Source organism: Falco biarmicus, chromosome 4 (genome assembly GCF_023638135.1).
Source record: "Falco biarmicus isolate bFalBia1 chromosome 4, bFalBia1.pri, whole genome shotgun sequence".
NCBI classification, from domain to species: Eukaryota; Metazoa; Chordata; class Aves; order Falconiformes; family Falconidae; genus Falco; species Falco biarmicus.
In genome coordinates, this window is record NC_079291.1 from 15,179,726 (window position 1) to 15,197,356 (window position 17,631).

Genomic DNA, 17,631 nt, shown 5'->3' on the forward strand with positions numbered 1-17,631 from the left:
CCTATTGTATGTTATTATGCAGACATTTCTGCTTTGTTTGAATGTATCCTGAAGAATTTATTCTTGACTGACATCTATATTAACATGTAAAAATATATTTCTGTTCAGAAATACATGTATCATGTCTTTACCTAGAGCTAGCAGTCTTCCTGCAAAGTATATTAGCAGTAAGGCACTATGGAATTTTACTTATGGTTATTTCAATCAATAATAAAAATACATCAAGATGATTCTCTATCTTCATTCTCTGGAGTCACAAAATGACACTTTACCTTGTCCTGTCTGTCAGAGGTGGCAAATGGGGACTGTGTTCCAGTATTTGTGCTTACTTTGGAGTCCAACATGCCTCAGGTAAATATCACAAATTTTGCCTGCAGGAAAGCTGTATCTTTTTATCATTTTGCTAGACTCAGAGAAAAAGTAATTCTGTAAGATGTCAAAGTGACATTCTGACAAGCTCAGCAGCAAGAAGAATATTTTCTTTCTAGTACACTGAACATGTTAATTTTTTTTTTAAATAATTCTTGATTTTGTTTCTAAGAGATGTCTTTTTCTGCTGGGGTAGGAGTAACAAGGCATAAGCCACTTAAGTGGAAACTAATTTGGGAAAGCTCACCACAATCTTTTGGGGGTATGTTTTTGTTTTATTTTGTGTTTTTTATATATTTTATTTATAAAATAATTGGTGCTGAATAGTTACTTTCAGAGACTTGGATATTGCAGATACATTAAAGCGTTCATTCTCAGACTTGAGAGAGTCATGTTGTCCAGCCAACATATGGCATGTAAGACCGGACAGCAACAGATAGGGCATAGATGATCATAGAATTGTAGATTATCTCACGCTGGAAGGGACTGATAAGGATCATGATGCTAGGGTTGGAGCTGCTGGGAGAAAAGGTGCTGGTTAAGGCTGCGCAGAGAGCAAGGGCAGAGAAGCCAATTCCAGGAGAATCTCCTGGAATTCCAGGATCACTCTCATGGTGATGATAATTTCCTGTTCCAATAATGCTGCTGAGAGATAATGGTGTGAGCTCTAGTCTTACCTCTTCTCATCGTTGATTCTCAATTCTTGCTCCACCACGTTTTGACTTACCTCCATCTGTTCTCTCCAGATGCTGGATCTACTGAAGTGATTTAGGATATTTAGTCTTTTATCCTCCATTAAACTCCATCATCTGCTTTTCTGCTGAAGGGTTGGTTTCACTCATACGGCAGAGCACCCTGTGACATACCAGCTAATGGGAGTTTAAAGCTTCTCCCCTTGGCGGTTGGTGAGCTGGAGCATTCCTGCGGTCTCCAAAGCTGCCATATGATCCCAGAAGACAGCCATGTCTTTCCCGTCAGATTTGCCTGAAGGTCATCTGATGGCCTGTGGCTATGGTCACCCTTGTTTGACAAGGTCTGTAGCAGAGAGCTAAGGCATTGGCAAGTCTGCATACACCCCCTTAGCACACCAGGTTCCATGTTGCTTTGACACAGTCTGTCCCTAGGTCCCAGCAGTTCACTGTTAATACGACCCTCGAGGATAAGCTTAGTGAATGCGCATACCTCCTGCCCACTCATGTTGAGGGCTAGAGGTGAGGGGCTGGATTGCATCCTTGGGGAAATAGAGCATGCTGTACTAAGAAACTGAGATTGATAGTCTATGTTTTAAAAGTGGGGATGGGGGGAAAGAGGAAAAATAAAAGGCTGCAATCGATCTGGTTCCTGGACCAGAAAGTACATGGAAGAACAAGATCAGAGTAGATGAACGACATCAATAAAATATCTGTTTAAAAATAATAAGTTATTGATTTATTGTCTTATATGCCTTTTTATTTTTTTAGCATGTTTTGAGTAATGTTTCTGAGGGCACTGGTGAGCTGGGTAGTTTCTGAGGTTCTTACATGGGAAACTTCTCTGATGATAGTATTCTGTGGGTGTAATTGACTATAGTTTCTCTTAAATGTGACCTCGCTATTGAATGCATACCAAGTAAGTAGCAATTTCTAAATATAGCTGGTGTGAATAGAACAAAGCAGTAGTAATATTGCCTACTTTACACAGAACAAAAGTCGCCTTCAAAGTTTTTCTCTAAAACCAATTCCTATTTTCACGTGAATCAAATAATTGACGTAATCTGCTTTCGTATCGTAACACTACATTCAGGCCAAAGAAAATGAATTTTTAAATGTCTGAAGAGTCTTATTTTCTTTATCTGGAGAGAACAAAAGCAGTTACAGTATCTTGAAGGTTGCATTTCCAGAGGTACCAAAAGGAAAAGCTGTGCTGACTTGGAGATGAATCCACCCTCGAGGTTGTTTGGTAATGTTTGTTATGAAACTGCCAATACTGAACACATTTGTGGTCACTTCACTAGAGCGCAGTCAGCATCTGCATTTTCTGTTACAACTGTATTAATCACGGATATTTCTAAATCAACCATTTGGAGAATAATTTGCATGTTTACTACAGTAAACACAGTTCCTTAACAAGTATCTACATCTAGAGTATTATCTTGATCTAAAGATAGTCTTCAGATAGTGATCTACTATATATCAGATTATAGTCCATGAGCAGAAATAGAGGGGAAAGATGCCCATCTCTATGGGGGACAAGAATTTCTGTGCTGTGTGCCACCTCTATTTTCTGCTGCCTGTGGTCTTTTCTAATACAGTGTTACCTGATGCTGCCTCCATCCTGTGCTTGACAAAAGACTCTGTCATGGACTATGCTGCTCCATTGTTATTGTTCTCTAGAGGGAAAGAGTAATATGACTTGGTGTACCAAATATTTCAATTTCAGCTGCATGGAGTGTATAGCAACATATTTAGAATAATTCCAGGTCTCTAAAAATAAAGTAGCCTTTCCTCCTAATAGTTGTTTTGTGAATTAAACTATTAATTTTCTATATTCCTAAACTATTGGAAAAGTCATCACCTGTTTTTATTCCTATTGTTTTTCCTGAGATGATAATTCCATTAAATAATGATGGTTTGGTGTGTTTGGTTTTTTTTTTTCTTCACTTTTGTAGGCTTTGTGCAGAATTACTCGTTACTCACCTAATGCTTTCCAGAGTGTTATTGAAAAAGTGGGATTAACAGCTGTACTGAATTCCTTGGCAAATGGAATATGCAAAATTCAGCAGTACATGCTAACCATGTTTTCAGCAATGTTGTCATGTGGGATTCATCTACAGAGACTGATTCAAGAAAAGGTTTGATTTCGTATTAGTAATATTCATTGGCATTGAATTTCACTAATGGAAAGTTAAAGTTGGCTCTGGTAGTGTTTTTGTGTTTTCAAAATAACTCAATGACAAGTATCTGAAAAGCAGGAAATGAGGAATGTGTTTATGTTGTTTTTATTTGCTTAAAATCTAAATAACAAGGTGTGTAGTTTTTCTTTCTTTCTCCCAGATCTTCAAGAGATGGTACTAATGGGTATATAAATTGCTGCTGCAGCTAGAATTCAATCAATTCGGAAAACTCTAGCCTGACTATAACTGATAATGGCCCTAAGGAAAAACAATAAGGAATGCATGAGGACAGCTATTTGACATAACTGTCTTAGACATTTAAAAGAGAAAATAATGAGTGTCCTGATTGGATCTAAAGCTGTACTTTTTGCTCTCCTTAAAGGACCTTAGGCCAATTTGTAACTGAAATGTCTTGCAGAAATTAGCATTTTAATAACTTATGGTTTTATTTTTAGTGTCATTGAATAAAACTACTGGTTCTGATTTATGTCTAATATAATTTTAGGAAGAGGTGATGAAGAGCTTTCTATTTTGATTACCAAATTATTACATGCTTAGAGAAATGGTGTTTATTTTTTTGGCAGTAAGTCTGCACAATTCATAAATGAAAGTAATCCCTCTCTGCTTAGAAAGGATAAAAATCACAAGGAAAACAGGAACTCTAGCTTATGTTTTCATCAGATACTCTCTTGTAATGTATGTTGTAACCTGACAGTCATCTTGACTGTAACAATCTGTTTAGGCTTTAGTTGGGAGAGATCAATTTGGTTTCTCTACACATTGTTTTTAGAACAATGTTTAAATTAAAAAGTAATCCACTGTTTTCCACCCATCACTTCTTGCAGCCTGAAATCACTCATTCTCTTACTAAAAGTTGTTTCTGTGCCTTGTCAGAATTGCCAGTGTGTTTTTGTAAATGTTTGTCAGCTGTTCTTAAGCTTTCCAGAGATTCCACTACTACAGCACTAACAGGTGGCAAATTGCCCCATAATGTCACAGTTTCTGATAGCGCGCATTACTGTCAGTTGGTGGCGTAATCAGAGAAGTATATTCAAAAAATGCTGACTTGAATATTCAGTGAAATGATGCAACGTGTAACAAGCATATGGCTACAGCATGATGTTTTCTGTGAAGTTTGTACAAGATTTATATGGTTAAAAGGACTCTTTCTGATACTGAAATTCTCCTACTTATAGGAAAACAGGAAGTATTTTGTTGGCATGCAGTATGGGAACAGCTGACACTTTGTGGGTTTAAAATTGCTTTGTAATCATTAATGAATTGTCATAGGTGTTTTTTGAACAAGTGTTGCAATTTTGCAGATTAGAACATGTAGACATTCTTTTGTCTAATAATACAAGTGTGAATAGTACCCAAAGCTGTAACTGAAAAGACATTGTACTTTAAAAATTGGTAGAGGGTCTAGTTTTACTGCATGTGCCCAGATGTGGTAACTGTATCTGCCTTACAGCTCAGATAAATCTGTATCTCATAGAATGTCTATTTTGCTCAAATCAGATAGCAGGATTTTAGAAGAAAAACTAGATTTCCATTTTTCTTGAATAGGATCTAAAACCAGAATCCTGCTCCTGAATTGAACTGCCAGGTACTATCATGTTAGCTGGAGTAATAACATTGTATTGCTGAAAAGTGAATTTAATAATCTATACATTTTTCAATAGTCCATGAGCATGACACAGAAGTGCACCTTAATGAGAGAAGGGAAAAGAATAAACAAGTGGGTAGTGTTGGCCTACAAAGTGTTTTGCTTTCTGTAGTACTCTTGTATACAGCAGCCTAAGAGGCAGAACCTCAGTGTTACACAGAAGGTAGTGATAAAGTTGTGACTAACTTTTTAATACAGCTGCAAACCAACGTATTAAAAGACGCTTAAAGATATAAATTCCAGGTGGAGATCGTTTAGCTTTGTATACATTACCTGGAATCTCTCTTAGCTTACAGACTGAAGGCTGCCCTTGTTTTCTGCTCCCTTCAAGAACAGTGATAAAACCAGTTATGAAATAGAAGCCAGAAGACGAAGAAGTGCAATTCTGTGGTCAGCTACGCTAGTGTAAATCTTCAGAGAACTACAGTAGCTAAAAGGGACTGTGTTTGTCCCTCTCTTGACACAGAGCCTTTCTGTTTCGGTTTCTTGGAAACAAAAAAAGCCAAAATTGTATTTTTAAAATAAGCATAGAAAAAGAACTAAAAATCAAAAATCTTTGGTGGACTATAGCAGTAGACCAAAAAATAATAAATTGCCAATTAATTTCATCTAGCTGTCAAGATTTACCTTTGAATGAGTAAAAACCAGTCACATAACTTTTTGAATGTGGTTAGGTTCTTCAGAGGTCAGATAATGGGATGGGGTATTTTTTGTTTGTTTTTTCTGAAGTACTGGTAAGTAAAATTCTTCAGATAGTTACAGCAATACATTGTCACAATGGCATTGTTTCTTTATTTCCCTACACCATTGGCCATACTGTCTTTTTATCTTGGTCCTGTCCAATTATGACGCTGGAAAAAAGCATTATACATGTGTTATAAACATTGTCCTCATATTTCAGTTAGTTTTTTTCAGTTCTGTGTCTTTTACCTGATTGTGGACAAAGACCTACCTTTGGTGTTGATGGTTTCATCAATATCAGTATGAATTAATAAAAAGATATAAATACCTTTAACAAAGTCTTTGTAACTCTTACAATATGGAGGCATTTGCAATGTGTAGAGAGTTTGAAAACATGCAACAATACAACAAATGCTCACTATCACAACTTCAGTTCTTGCATAGTGAAATCGTGGTCTGACTGTTTTCCCCTTGTGTAGCCAATTCAAAAACATCATTGCTTTTTGTGATTTGTTTTAAACTTGCTTTGCAGTATTACTAAGTGTCCAATATAAAATAATGATCTTGTTGGAATCGACAGTGCATTCACTCGCAATGAAAAGAGTGTCCTTACCCTGCAGAGTCTCCATGGATACATCAAACAGTTGCAGGAGAAGAAAGAACAATGTAACAGTGAAATTATTAATAATTAATGTATCAGATGGTATTTCAGCCATTTTTAGCTTTTCTGATCTATTGAGTCCTGCAGGTCAGCAAAGATGTGCTTCAGATTTTCTTTGGATAAACTTTTGCTGTTTTGCAGTTCTCAAACCTGCCAGGAAAGCAAATTCCAAAATGTCACATCTATTTCTTAAGCTAGATTATTAGAACATTCCCGGATGCACCTAATGTAACTGATTTTATTTGACAGCTTTGTCATACCCCATGGTAACCCCCACATGTAGCACTGAAATATTCTTGCTTTCGAGACAATGAGGACTAAAAATAGTCAGATGTGTTTTGGTTTGTAGTTGCAAGTGTCTGGTGTTCCTGTACTTACTCTATTGAATCCATTTATGTTAGCAGGCAGTGTTGCATTATATAATACTCTTTCACCAACTCTGAGGCTTTACAGGGTTTCCTAACGTAAAAACTTCTTTTGGTTGTTCTGTAGTTTCATTTAAAAAAAACCAAACACCAAACCCCCCATAAACCCCCACTTTATTAAAATGTCAACCTTTGCTTTTAGTAGATTATAATTTAAGAACTTTACTGCTGCAGGTTCATACTGGAGAAGCTACAAGTCATGCTCCATGAATTGTTGAAGTGTTTAAAGCAGTAAACTTTATACAGCTTATGTATACTAACTGCAAGACTGAGGAACTCTTCTGTTTACGAAAGAAATTACAGAAATACAACAAAACAGTTCTGGAATAATTAATAGCAGTTTGTTTCTCTGTGATTTCTGTCGTTACTGCCTATGATAACTGCTTTTGAAGACAGTGTTAGAATGATACCAGATCAAAATCTGATGGTTTGTTGGCCAGCTTTTACACTCCTGTTCCATTTCCAGACTCTGTAAAGAGGTATAGTTAATTGTTGCAAAGGCTGTCTCTAATAAATTACATTCAGTGATGATTTTCACTTTTATGACAATGAAGTTCCTGCTTTTGCTGACAGAATAACTGAAAGGCAATTTGAATAATATTTGGTATGTTAAAGGTATGTTAAATGCACATCACACAGCAGGATTTTAAACTTCTTTATTTCTGATTTTTTTTTGTTCTTTTGTTGTTTTTTTTTATTTTGGGTTGGTTTTGTGGTGGTTTTTTTTGAGAGGGAGAGAGATTTGAAGTAGGGTTTGTGTTTTCAGAACAAGGCATTCTGATCAAAAGCTGATCCAAAAATACCTGCCGACAAGGTCATCTTTGAAGGTGGAGGCTTGGCTTTTTTTGTGGGTTGGGTTGGTTTGGCTTTTTACCAAATAGTCCAATTGATTGTTGTAGAAGATAACAGGTGTGTAGTGGACATTTGTACTCCTCAGAGGTAGAGGATACTCCATATGGGGGAGGTTGTCCTTTTTTTATTTCTTTTTTTCTCCTTTGGTTCTTCAGGAGTTACAACATGTATCATTGGACAGAGCATAAATGATCCTCATCTTATGCTTTTTACAACTCATAATACTTGATTCTGTTCTTCATAATATGAGAACTCTTTTTCCTTTTGATGATTTTCAGCTTTATTCTCTTGAAAGCTGAGGCAGTACAGATGAAACTCGCATCTTTCCACATGTCAGGCCACATTCCAGAAACAAGAGAAGAAAATCCTTAAAATATACAGGGCAAAATAGAGAGAAAGAAAGAAGAAAGCTGTGATTTCAGAATCCAGTCAGCTAAGCATTGTTAAATTTCTACATGGAAATATTTGTGGTTATTGTGTATTTATCACTACCCTTATTAAACTTTTAAAATTATTCTTTCATTTGTATTTACAGGAAGGAAGAAGTTAACAAGGATCTTAGCATCTTATAAATTGACTTTATTATAGGGCTGGAGAATGATTATAGGATTAGGAAAGTTATGGCTCCTTACTGCTTGTGGTTTATCCTAGTTCTTTCTTTCCAAGTCCTTATTTGGGTTGTTCCTAGAAAAGATGTTATTAACATTATGAACCCAAAATAAAATCAGTTTAGATAAGAACAATCAGAGAAGGTAGAAGCAGTGTTGCCATCTATTTAGAGCATTTGTTGTATAATTTAGTGTCTGATGTAGACATGGTTGTGTCCAACAAAGGTGTTGGTTTTAATCTTCCTACATATATAGGAATTAATAGGCAAACAATCATGTTTGTGCTGAAATATTTATGTATTCTGAAAATCCTTCAGTCTCCTTTTAAAATAAATATATTAAAGTATCCTACATTTATCCTTAAGGTAAGACATTTTAAAATAAAAGTTTTTTCATATTTTGTAGTTAATCTTGTATAATTTTGGACACAGTACATTAGATAGATAGTCCTTACTTGTTGCAGCTTTTGAGAAGATGTACAAAGCAGCCTTGGACTGGGCCAGTCTGTCTTGAATAGAATTTATTTAGTATGTTTTCTGGATATTTTTTTTTTTTTGCCATGAGTGACATGAAAAATACCTTAGGAATATAGAATGCACATGCACATGAAAATGAGCAATTTTAAAATGTATACAGTGTTAAAATACAGTGCAAATAACCTTTTTCCATAAAATAAAATTAATGTATTTGTGTTTATTTCCACCAAGGATTTTGTGACTACCATTACTCGTTTACTTGAAAGTCCTTCAACTTTTATTCGAGCAAAAGCCTTTCTGGTCCTTCTACAAGTTTTAATTAATAACAGGGAGATGTTGCTACTCAGTTGTCAAGCAAGGTAAGGTGACAATGGAAGATAATTGGAGATTTAATGGTTATTTTTAAAGTTGTACCTGAATTACTTTAAAATGTGTTGTATTTTTGAGCCAGTGTTTTAGGAGTGACCTAATTTCTGTGCAATATGAATCCTTTTATTCATGAGGATATCAAGAAAAGAACATTCTCTTTTGTCTGGGGTCATCAGGTGATGATTACTCACAAGGGGAAAACGCTGTCTTACAGGGAGACTGTCTTTTAAAGTAACTTGTGATCCCAGTGAGCCATTAGCAAGGAGCAGATTTTGCTTTGGGTAGGGCAAAACAAATACTGCAACAGTGAGTTGTTGGTATAGTGGGAAAGTAAAATAAAAAGGTCTGTCATATACCTTCCTTATTTTGGGGTGTGGTATAATCCATAGTTTTTTCACTATAGACACATAAAATAGTATTTCTCGGCTCTATATGTTGTTTATTTTTTTCTATGTTTTAAAAAACTTTGCAAGAAATGATTGCACTAAAATTATATTTGACTTACGGTGGAATAGTTATTTGAATTTTGGATCTTCTGATAGCACAAAAATAGTCCCATATCAGACATGAGGAAATTAGACTGTGTTAGAATGTAAATTGTCTCCAGGTGTTGGGGTGATTGGAGAAGTAAGATGAAAGAAATTTTATTTGGATTTGTATTTTCTACTGTTCATTATGAAGAACAGCAAAATGTAGTGTCAACCCAGTTTTAATGGTATTGGGATAAAGCAGGTTTGGAACTGAAAGTAAAAAAGAATGAGGCTTAAGGATAGCTGTAAATCTAATTGCATTTACAGCAAATATAACTTCATATCGTATATTGATGTTTGAGAAGAATTAAGATGTATGCATTGGATCTAGAGGGCTGGATTGGAAGGAGCAGGTGAGTTATGCCATGAAGCGTTGTGAGAGGATGTCTTGTGGGATGCTGTTGTTATATACCCCTCCACTCACAAATCTGTAGGTATCCCAATTTCTGTAGATCACAGAGAATAAGTACTGAATCCAAGTTTCTTTTTCATGTGTATCTTTTTATACTTCCAGAAATGTTTTATCAGGTGATGTGTTCTGGTTAGTGTAAAATGTCTCTAATGATTCGTTAGTGACTTTTTGAGAGGTGAGATTTTTAATGACTGCTGCTATTCATATGCTTGTTATAGTACGTAGGGCTGAGCTGCGTGTTTGAAGAAATGTCTGAGAGAAGCCCTGTACTGACAGTTACAATTTGTTTATTTATACCTAGGGTATTATGAGAACAGCTTTAATTTTTATCAACAATTTGGTCTCTTCTATTTATAATGCTTTGTAATGTGTAGCCTGTCTGAAGAGAATGTGTTGTGAATTTGGGATGTTATTTTGTATTGTGAATTTTGGCTTTATCCTGCTGTTTTATCGTGATGCTCCAGACGGAGCTGATTAGGGACCAATACATAACATAACACATTAGGCAAAAAACAGGCAAGCCTTTTAGTAGCTTTATTGAATTGTTAAACTGTTTTTCTTAATTTGTTATGTTTTCTTCATAAATGTTCTTCAGTGACCAGAATATCTCTTGACAGGATAGATCATCTAGACTAAAACTTTTCTCTTGCATCGAGAAGGTGAGATGGCTACAGTAGCACGAGAGAGGATAAATGACTCATAGTATGTGGAGACAGCTATTTTCATAATATCCTGAACTCTGGAAAAATTTTATTAAGCCCAGTAGAGATAATGGGTATTCTTTGGCTTATACTGTTGAATTCCTATTGGAGTATTTTAGTTAAATGTCTCCAGTTCTGTGACAGAAAAGTTACTTCAAAATTAAGACTTATAAATTCAAAGTTGCTAGTACAGTAAGCAGTTATCAATTGGATGACTATTGAAAATGTTTGATATATTCAATGCTCTTTATGAAGGTGTTTGATTTGAGAAATATGAGTGTAGTAAAATGTGCATAATTTCTACTTATTAGTTTGTCTTTAGCTAGTCCCTGTAACAGGATTTATATTGCTTTAGATTATAAAATCTGTTTATGATAAAGATAATAAGTATAAGGCAATTTTTCAGCATGCATCGGTTGAAGGACCTGATGCAGATGCCAAAGCAGCCAGTAATAACTGTTTCATGGCAACACTACATATGTCTTTACAGCTTCAAGTTAAATCTTGTTTGACACTGGAAAAGGCTTTTGTTTAGTAATCAAAATTATACATAATTTTGCAGAGATTTTTGTGAGTGGTGATTTTGGGTGGGGTTTTTTTGTTATTGTTTTAAATCTTCATCCTTTTTGGTTAACACAGGTTAACTAAAAACAGGTTTTTGAATTGTTGGGGTAAATGGCCTGTATATGTCCTCAGAGCATGCAAGACATTTAGATTCTTGGAGGTCTGTCGTTCTCTGTGAACTTAGTGAACTGAAGAGAGAAGTAGAGGGAGGACTGCTAGTGGGAGACCTCCTGCATTTAGGTTCAGTCATCTGCCGCCTACATGAGATGCTGGTGAAGTTGTAACTGAATCTTACTGATACCTAAAGCTGATTTTAAGGATGTTGGTGGTAAATGGTGGAAGGGAATGAAGGAATTTTAGAAAACAGTTCTTAAAGAGACCTTGAGTAGTTGCAGAGTCTACTCTTCTGATCCAGGCCAAGGTCTATTATGCTTGAGAAATATTTTTTAATGATTGGTGGAAATTGGTGGGTATTCATGACCTCTTTTTGACAGGTGTTCTAATTGTTAGCTGTTAGTAACACAAATTAAAAATTCTTGTTGTTTGTTCATTGAAATGTCAATTCTACAGGTTAAGCACAGACAATAATGTAGCCTCTTTCCTTTTACAGTGACTTCTGTATATTTGAAGACCATGTTTTACCATGTCTCTGCTCGGTCTTCTGAATTTTGACTAAATCTTCTTTTTTTTTTACCATTTATCATCTTTATAAATGAACAGTTCTTATTCTGTTTAAGTAGTAGACTTTATTCGCATTCCTATTACTCAAGACTGTTAACTCCAATTCTGGTTTTGCTCCACTCTTCACATCTTTTCTCAGAAAACTTGGGTTGTTTTCCTTTTTTTGTGTAGAAGGTCGCTGATGGCCATATCATGCAATACAGATACTTGAAGAAATCTTTTTAAAAATCAAACTTGGCTTCATAGACAGTGTTTTATTCCTTATCATATTTAACTTATTTATAGTAACACTTACATACTTTTCCATGTATTGTTGAGTGCAAGACAAACGTGTGCATTATGAGAGTTGAATAAATGTATTTCCTTAGGCATAGTTTTGCCCATTAGACAAAACACTGAGATTCTTCAGGCAATAAAAGTAACTGATCAGTTCTTCTACATGTGACTGAGGAATTTGTCAAAGGAAAATAATGATACTAATGCTTTCCTGCCTGTATATGGATCTGTACATTTTTCTCGAGAAAATGTATAGTTGAAAAGTACTGTCAGGGAAGAAATACTTATGTGTATTTTGAGAAAATCTTTATGTGAAAAACAGTTTTGTGATGGGAGGGTCAACAAAAAGAGAGAATGCATGAGTTTACATAAACTTTGTATCTTTCCTCTCAGAATAAATGAACATATTCTGTATGCTTCTCAAATGTGATTAACTAGTAGAACATGCTTTTTAAAAAAGAACCGCTGTCCCATCCCACGCCCCCCTCCAAGAATTCCCTTCATGTTGAAGTCTGTTCAGCCTATTTTAAGTAAAACTGAAACAGATCTAAACATATTTCCATATAGAATCAGATGATTGTTAAATCATGGAAGGGCTTTCTTCAAGAAAAAAATCCATACAAACTCTGATCTTTGAACATGTTTTTGTTAAAAATTAAACAGTTTTTCAGTAAAATTTACATGGTTGTCTGGAAAACCTAGAGGGCTTTATACGCTTTTTAAATTAAAAAAAAATATTTTTTTTTAAAAGGAAAATTCTATTTGAAGCATAATGTGAGATATTTAGGTAGTTGTCTTCTCCCAGACAAATCAAAATTCCTTGTAATCTGATACAATTCCCAGAGAGTGCAAGAAAAATAAAAGATGTCCCCATAGTCTCTGGGAAGTGCAGCTCAGTGTCTTGCATCTGGGCTATTGCAGAGGTGAAAGGTAGTTGGAGAAGGGTCTTTTGATTTATCTCTATCTTTGTCTTTGTAGCACAGTTCAGGAAGGATAAGGTGAGTCGTAGTATTCCATAACAGTCATGCATTGTTTATATTCCATAACAGTCATCATTGTTTAGAGACGTCATCCTGAAAAATGCATTCTTAGGTGTTTTTTAGTTTTCTGACTAAAGTGGCTTTTTGATGGAAATACATAGTTCCTGGGATAAAATTTTGTGTTTGTACGCCCTGCAGTTTTGTTATGTACACTTGAGACAGTTTAAATAAGTTATTTTCATACTTCTATAAAAGAGCATTTATTATAAGAAGGGGTTTAAAAAAAAATAAAAAATGCTGAAGTACAGTCTCAAAAAGCAGAGCATGAATTTCACTCACCAGTGAATGATGGTTCTTTGCACAGGACCCCCAGGGAGTTTGAATGTGAAACAAAGATGTCAATATTATGCCCCTAAAGGGAAGTCTGGCCCTTCTGTCTATTCAAATGAGCATTTTAAAATATTGCCTGAAGCATTCTGTTACAGGTGTATTATTAAAGCAATCTCTTGTAAGTTAGCCAATGGCCAATAAATCAGTTACCATAGTTTACTGTGAGAAATGTCATTCTGCAGAACAGCATAGCTACGCAGCACTTGTCAGTTCGAGTGTAAGCATGGGGTTTGTCTTTGGAGATCTTGAACACCAGATTTCTAGAGAGAGGATGTAAGGCTAGTCTGGACTCTTTCAATATGGCTGTTCTAACTAATGCTAACATTTTGATAGGTTGTAGTATGATCTATGTAACATGATTTATGTAGCATGATTTTTCTTTACTGAAAAATTAATCTCCTCCTACACTGACATAAATTGTTCTTGCTTTTGGAATTCTTGATGTCTTTATTCTTTTGCTCATATTGTGCATATAGGTCATATATTTCAAAATAAAGTTAGTTTTAAAATTAGTATATCTCTGTCTAAGTCTGCAGAGGGATTCACTCCTTATGTTAACATCATATATTAATTTAAACTGGTAGAGTTGCCCTTCTTTAGAGTAGCTTAAGGGCTGCTTTCCTCTTGTTTGTTGACTCAGTCATTTGTGTTATTTTAAAAACTGAAAATTTTATTTGAAAGAAAAAGTCTAAAATTTCAACAGAATTGCAGAGCAACAGAGAACTAATATATTGTCTTGATTGTAAGCACAGATGCTAGAAGTGTCTGGTTCAGTAGTATTTTTGAGATATAGTTCCATTTTTTGTTATGAGAGGTAATGTTTTGCACTTGCTTAAATGTAGGCTTGTGATGTATATTGAAAGAGACAGCAGAAAGACCACGCCAGGAAAAGAGCAGCAAGGTGGCAGTGAATACCTGTCAAAATGCCTGGATCTCCTCATCTATCACATTGTGCAGGAGCTGCCAGGAATTCTAGGTAAATTCATTGGTTCACTGAACAAATCTTACTTTTGCTTACTCCCTTGAGAAACAAATATCTCCTTGCATATACAGGTGGAAAGATTGTATTGTCTGATTATGTAAAGTTTGCATGAGACTAACGTCATGAGGTTGGTTTTAGTTGTTTCATGATCATATATTTTGTATTGGAATGTATGATTTTCTATGTTAATATTTTCATGTTTGTTGAATGGTAGCCCCATCAACTCAGTCAGGAATGAGGCCCAAATGTACAAGTTTTATCAATGTTCTAAAGATATTCCAAACACTGAAAAACCTAAGAGTAGATTTGCTTCATGAAGCACAGAGCTAGGAGAGATGCAATGGGGCATATCTGTGAGTACATGTTAATCCCTTACACTGGAACGTCTATGTTGAGTATTTGCTTCAGGCAATTTTTCTGGGAAATTTCAGCCTAGATACTTCAGTTGTTCTAGATGTCTGAAACTGATTTGCTTATGCATAAGGAAAGATGCAAAGATTTTCTCTGAGAGAGCATTAGTACGTCGAGCCCATCCCTTATACTTGGGAGTAAGGACCTGCAGTTCCAGCAAAGTGGCTTTTGTACCAACAATATGCATTTGGACAATTTTGTGAATATCTGCTCAAATTTCACTAGCATTTGAGCCTTTAGAATGATAGAAAGTTACTTTGAATGTTGTGCTGTTCATATGTGTTCAAACAAATTTGCTTGGATATAGCAGCTGAAGTCCTGTCATCATTGAATTATGCTCAAACTTGTCATAGGGGGATGAAGTACTGGGGAAGAGGGGATGAGGTACTGGGGCATGCATGCAAATAGGACAAAACCTGCAAATTGTAGTACATAATTTGAGCTTGTTGGGGAACCATAGAAGAAACTGGAGTAGAAAAATCAGTTTGAGAATCTGGGGAGTCAGTCAAGACAAGGTGATGAGACGGCATGAGAATTTTGGCCATTTGCAAAAAAATAATAGATAAAATCTTGAAAAATTAAGGAGCATCTGTTGGTGAGATTTGAACGTAGGATTGATACTGAATAAAAGAAATGTGACAGAAGTTCCCCTAGATGAGCAAGAATAGTGCGATTGTTGTTCCTGGAAAAAGCAGTGCCGGTGTTTTATGAGGAAAGATGAGGGCTTTGTCTGAAAAAGATAATTATGAGTGAATGAAGGAAGAAAGGAAAGAAGATAAGGAAGGGAGTTAGGGAGGAACTGGAAGAAGGAGGAAGGAAAGTGGGAGGAGGGGGGAGAGGGAAAAGAGTGAGAGGAGGGTAGGAAGAAGAGGAAGGAAAGAGGAGGGGAGGAGAAGGGAAGAAACTGAGCGGAGGGAAGGGTGGAGGGGAAGAAGGGATCGAGAAAGAGAAGGGGAGGGAAGGATGGCAGGAAGGAAAAAGGGAGAATGTAAAAAGAAGGAGACAAAAAGGAAGGAATCAGAAAGTATGAAATTGGTGTGGCCAGTCTGAATCATTGTTAAGATTCTTATCAAAACTGGTGAGTGAGATCTCCCACAGAATAGAGGAAGAAAGCTAAACAGGAAGATGAGGAAGGAAGTGCTGTGAGTATTCAAGAAAAGAAAGGAGGCAAAACCAACCTTGATTGTGTATGCTTTGTCATTAAACGATAAAAAATTCTTTTCATAAAATTATTTTCTGATTAGATGATACCTGATTTATTTTTCACTTTCTCTACATTATCACTAGAACATTGAAAATGAAGTGGTAGCACTGCAAAAGTCACTAGACCTAAATATCATGCTGCTATTTTAAAATAAATTTTACTCCCTATGACAACGCAAATTTTTGCCTTGCTGCAAACACCTGATCCCTTTTTTCTAACTAAATATCAGGTTTGCATATTGACTGTATTTCAGGATTTGGAAGTCTCGGACTATAAATGTTGGAGGCAGCAATTCACCTCGTACTGTCTATGTGTACTATAGGCAACTAATATAGTAGGCCGTGATAATTCCTTAGAACCTGAAAGTACTGTACATCAAATATATAGTAACTATCACTATAATACATCAACTGCTTTAGCATGTATTCTGCTGGGTGTTTTACTACTGATGTACAATTTCAGTGCATAGTTGACAACTGATATATCAAGCATTATTTTTACATTTTATTTTCCTTTCCAAACTAGATTTGTGTGTTGGTTGTTTTTATTAAGATTAAGCTATCTGTATTTGTCCACTTTGTTAGAAGGCTTTTTGCTTTTTTTGCTGAATGATAAAGGAGCATGTTCTGCTTGAGGAGGTAAAATCCATGGACTCCAAAAAAAACCCAACAAACAATCAGAATTGCAAACTGGAACAGTTAAAAGCAGTTTAACTGTTGATTTAGAATTAATCCTAGCTGGCTTTTTTAATATGCATATATGTAAGCTTCTTACTGATTCCATCTTCTTCCACCAGATGTAGCTATAATCCAAATAGATTAACAAATTGTAGAAATTGGCCTTAAAGATACATTTAAACAAATTAAATGAATTGTTCATCTTGTGGATAATTTTCAAAGTTTTAAGTTGTTGTAGGTAAGAAAGTAATTTTATTTCTGCATTTATACTATTTAACCTATTTCTAGGAAGTAGATATAAATTGCCTAGATCATGCTGAAAATTAAAGCAACCATATCGATCTATGTATCAACTGCAAAATTGGCAAATATGCTGATTATATAGGCCTTAAAACACAGGAGAGTAGACTGTTCATTAAATTATTTGTTGCTAACCATGGAGAGGTCTTGTTGAAATACAGTATTGTGAGTAATTCAGAACAAAAATCTGTTGATAAAACTCCCAATATTTTGGTTTATGTATTTAAAAAGTTTTAGGCAATGCTTTATTTTTCTTGAGTAGTATATTACAGAACGAATCAAATCTTTAAGGCTAGGTATTGTTACAACCTACTTTAGTGCCAGGCTCTGTTGTTTCTACTTATGTTGAAAATTGAACTCCATGGGAGCAGAAGAAAAGCATTGCTATTCTTCAACGTGAATAAACTCTGACTTGCTCTGAAAGGAAGGGCCTTTGCTGGCATGAAAATCATATAAAATACTGAATCCTGTCCTTTATTTGTTTAATGTCTATGTGATTTCCCTTTTACAGTTTTGTGCAGCCCTCTTGTTAGGGGAGAAAGAT

At 35.3% G+C, this 17,631-nt stretch overlaps 1 protein-coding gene across 2 annotated transcripts in view; it reads left to right on the forward strand.

Moving 5' to 3' along the window:
* ULK4 (unc-51 like kinase 4) overlaps nucleotides 1-17,631 on the forward strand; it is a 249,721-nt gene that overhangs the window by 69,888 nt on the left and 162,202 nt on the right. For both annotated transcript variants that reach the window (XM_056334570.1, XM_056334571.1), the window contains exons 21-23: nucleotides 3,017-3,199; nucleotides 8,842-8,969; nucleotides 14,356-14,489. In XM_056334570.1, the coding sequence (XP_056190545.1) occupies nucleotides 3,017-3,199; nucleotides 8,842-8,969; nucleotides 14,356-14,489 (445 nt within the window). The remainder of the gene's footprint in view (nucleotides 1-3,016; nucleotides 3,200-8,841; nucleotides 8,970-14,355; nucleotides 14,490-17,631) is intronic.